This window comes from Stegastes partitus, unplaced genomic scaffold (genome assembly GCF_000690725.1).
Source record: "Stegastes partitus isolate 25-593 unplaced genomic scaffold, Stegastes_partitus-1.0.2 Scaffold2405, whole genome shotgun sequence".
Taxonomy (NCBI): Eukaryota; Metazoa; Chordata; class Actinopteri; family Pomacentridae; genus Stegastes; species Stegastes partitus.
In genome coordinates, this window is record NW_007580136.1 from 52,161 (window position 1) to 56,047 (window position 3,887).

At 42.0% G+C, this 3,887-nt stretch overlaps 1 protein-coding gene across 1 annotated transcript in view; it reads right to left on the reverse strand.

Annotated features, from left to right (window-relative positions):
- Positions 1–3,887, reverse strand: part of ttll4 (tubulin tyrosine ligase-like family, member 4) — a gene marked incomplete at its 5' end in the record, with an annotated part of 22,690 nt that overhangs the window by 9,824 nt on the left and 8,979 nt on the right. The window contains one exon of the mRNA XM_008305093.1: positions 3,106–3,244. Coding sequence (XP_008303315.1) covers positions 3,106–3,244 — 139 coding nt within the window. The remainder of the gene's footprint in view (positions 1–3,105; positions 3,245–3,887) is intronic.

Sequence of the window (3,887 nt, forward strand, 5' to 3'; positions counted from 1 at the left end):
ACTTTCAGCTCATTTTGCGTCTAATTCTCTGTCTTTGTGGTTTTTTGCATCTCACGTCATCACTGTGGCTGTTTTGCGTCACTTTCTGTTCATCTCACATCTCTTTTTATGTCTTTTATAGTTTTTTCAAACATAAAACTGATTAAAACTGTTAAAATGTGTTTAAACCGTTTGTCAGCAGGTTTTTTTTCCTCACATTTAAATCTGAGGCTGTTTGAACGACGACATCTGAGGAACTATTAAAGATGAAAACCTGAAATCTTCTCTGTTATTTCTCATCACGTCACCGATTCAGGATCTTTAATATTTAATGAATAAATCAAATCATCTCTGATCGTGGGTGAAAAAATGAAGCCGTCATGAAAAAGACTAAACACATTAAATACCTTTAATATGAAACAGTTGGTCACAGAAATGGAAAAGGAAGTTATTTTCATTTAACACCTGACTGAGCAGGAAAAACATCTGGACTTTCAAAATAATTCTCCAAATACAACTAAAAATAAAACCTAGATATTTTTAATTTGGGGATGTTTTCTGTTTTTGGACCCACTTTGAAGCACAAAGCTGTTATTTCTTATTATTTATTCTCATGATCGTTGTGGAAACTGTTTCTCTGCTGCTGGGATCAAACCTGGAACGATAAAGTTCTGTTTTCTAATTTAATTACAGGAGCTGATGACCTTCACGCATCTCCTACATCAGGACAGAAGGTGACAGTTTGATGTTTCTCCAGCCAACAAAGTGTAATTTATGTTTATTTAAATTTTCTTAATTTTAGTTGGAAAACCGCTTTTATTTCATTTATCTGGTAAAACTAAAGTTTTTCTCACATAAATACATCAGATTATCGTAAAATACGTCGAAGGCAGTAAAAGTTTTGAACAGAAGCATCCGGCAGGTTTGGTTCTGCTGCGCTGCAGTCGTCACTATGAGCTAATTCACAAAGAAACGACACAAAAGCAAAGATTATTCTGACAAACAATGCAGAAAAAAAACGGTGAAAAAGTGAAAATATGCCCATAAGCTGTACGTTTGAAGCTTCAGATGGTCTAATGTTTTACAGCTCGTCATATCTGCTCAGTCACATGAAAATAACTCATTTGTGACCAAACATTTCACAATAAAAGGTTTGTTTTTGTTTTCTTGTGACTTTCAGCTACATTTGGGTCAGAACACTTCCCTCGTTGACTCTAATGATCAGGTTCTTTTAGTTAAGATGGAATTTTCACCCGGATTCAAGACTATTTGATCTATTTGTTCGACATTACAGATTTTAAATCGATGACATGATGAGAAACAACAGAGAACATTTCAGGGTTTTATCTTTAACAGTTCCTCAGATGTTGTCGATCAAACAACCTCAAAAACAAGCTGCTTAAATGAGTCGACGGGCCAAAATTCAAACAGTTTGTCTCTGAACGTGTTCGATTTGTGGATGTAAAATGTCAATAAAATCTAAATAAAAAAAGCAAATCAGAGCTGGTGGAGCAGAAGATTGAAGGTAATCAAGACGCAGGCGGCGGCGACGAAGCGCTGAAACACTCACATGACCGTCATTGTTGGGATGGAGGGACGGATGGACGAAGGCTGGCGTTTCCAGATGTTCTGCGGCTGCTGGCGGACGCTAACGGACGCTAACGGAGCAGGTGGAGGTCTGCTCTGTCAGGAGCCGGCTCCGGTCTTTAGTAGGGGCTTCCACCGGTGAGGCCATGGCGGCGGCACAACAATGCGCAGCACAAAGCAGCAGAGTTTTCCACCACAGTCTGCTGCTTTCAGCCGGACGAACAAAGCCGCCGCACAGAATGGAAGAGCGACGGAAACGATGTGAGGAGGACGAGCAGAGAGCCGGCGGCTCGGCGGGCCGACGGTCTTTAAGGGACGGACTCAGAACATGTGAACGCGTTGGGAGCAAATAACCGTCTGTAGGCTCAGAGGAACCTCTGACCTCAGAGCAGATTCTGATTCTGAGTGTTGGGACTGAAACATGAAGTCCTGCAGCTCCACGGAAACAAAGCAGCCAAGAAGACACGTGTTCAGTCAGCAGGCCTCACAACGAGCATGTTGAACTGTTTCAGTCACTTTAGGAGATTCTCATTTTGGTTGGTTTTTGACACATGTTCAACACGGTTACGTCGTTTTTTATGTCGTGTTGATAAAAATGTTATTTAGGCCTAGTTTTGGACAGGGTTTCCATGCTTGTGTTTCAGACAAATTAGGTTCATTTTGGACAGATTTGTGTCATTTACGGTGACTTTTGGGTCATTTTGGGCCTTTTTCTTGTTATTTTGGTTGTTTTTTTTTTTCACATTTTTCACATTGTTGTCATTCTTCCGTGTCGTTTCAGACAAATTTAGTTCATTTTGGCCAAGTTTGACACATTTGTGCCATTTTGAGCAACTTTTGTGTTATTTTGGGCGATTTGAGATTCATCCTTTTAGTTTTTAGGCAGCTGGGCACATTTTTAAGAATTGTTCGTGTAATTTTATAAAGTTTTGTCATTTTGGCCCAGTTTTGAGTCACTGGTCAGGTTTTTTGTCAGTTTTTCTCAACGTTTCAGACAAATTTAGTTCATTTTGAACTGATTTGTNAAACCTCTTCAAAACGTCCTTAAAACGTATTTAAACGTCGTTAAGCGTCTTTCATCGACGTCGGCTCCGTCCGTCTGGGTCGAGCTGCACAGTTAACACATTTATTCCATAAAAAATCTCTGAATGTAATTTTTTTGTCACCTTCTGGTTGATTTAAATCTTTTTTTTTCTGCCTGTAGTTTGTTTTGCATCTCTTGTCATCAGTCGTTGCTGTTTTGCGTCACTTCCTGCTAAATATGCGTCACCTTCTGCTCGTTTGTCGTCTCTTCCTGATTATTTTCGGTCCCTTTCTGCTCAGTTTGCACCTCATTTCACTCCTCTGGGGTTTCCTGCAGCTCTCTATAGTTACTCTGAATCTTTCTGGTCATGTTGTTTTGTTCAGATTTAACTTTAATGTGCGTCCCTAAAGCCAGAGACGTTCAGTTTACCGTCCCAGAGGAGGACAGAAACCAGAGAACCTTCCCATTGAAGACGAGTCCAGCCCGTTCCATCAGTACCTCCTCAGACCGACCACCTGTGGACGGAGGAGGTTCTCACCTTTCTCCTTGGCCGTGCTGAAGTAGAGCGTCGGAGGGATGAACGGGAACAAACTGGGAACCAGCGCCGGCCGCTCTTCTCGATCGTCTTCGGCCAGCGACATCGGCTCCTCGACGCTGGAACGAAGGAGCAGAACCGGATCCGTTAATGTGATGGAGCCGGTCCAGCCTGGACACCGAGCGCTACGCGTCTCCGCTCGGCTCAATTAAACCAACAAATTGGGATCCGACAACAAGATTAAAAAGTAATGCTGCGGCTAACGGGAGCATCCGGCCGCCGCTCCAGGCTGTAACCGGAGTCGAGGCGGTAACGCGACGCTGCCGACGCCTCGGACCGGACCGGGTTCCTGCTGCAGCTCGTTCCACGGATCCACCGCCTCGGACTTACCTCAGAGTTTACACAATCAAACGTGGACGTTTAAAACGGTTTCTGTGAGATTTGACCTCGATACATCAACACTTCCTGAGGTATATATACATTTATATACATATATACATATATTGCATCAATTTTGGTTCATTTTGTGTCACGTTTTCGTAGCTTTGCATCATTTTATGGTCATTTTTCTTCACTTTCTGCTCATTTAGCGTCTAATTCTCTGAGTCTTTGTAGGTTTTTTTGAATCACATCATCAGTTGTGGCTGTTTTGTTTCACTTTCTGCTCGTTTTGTGTCCAATTTTCTGTTTCTTTGTAGTTTTTTGGGATCCTGGGTTAGTTGTGGATGTTTTGCGTTGCCTTCTGGTCATATTGCATCTAAT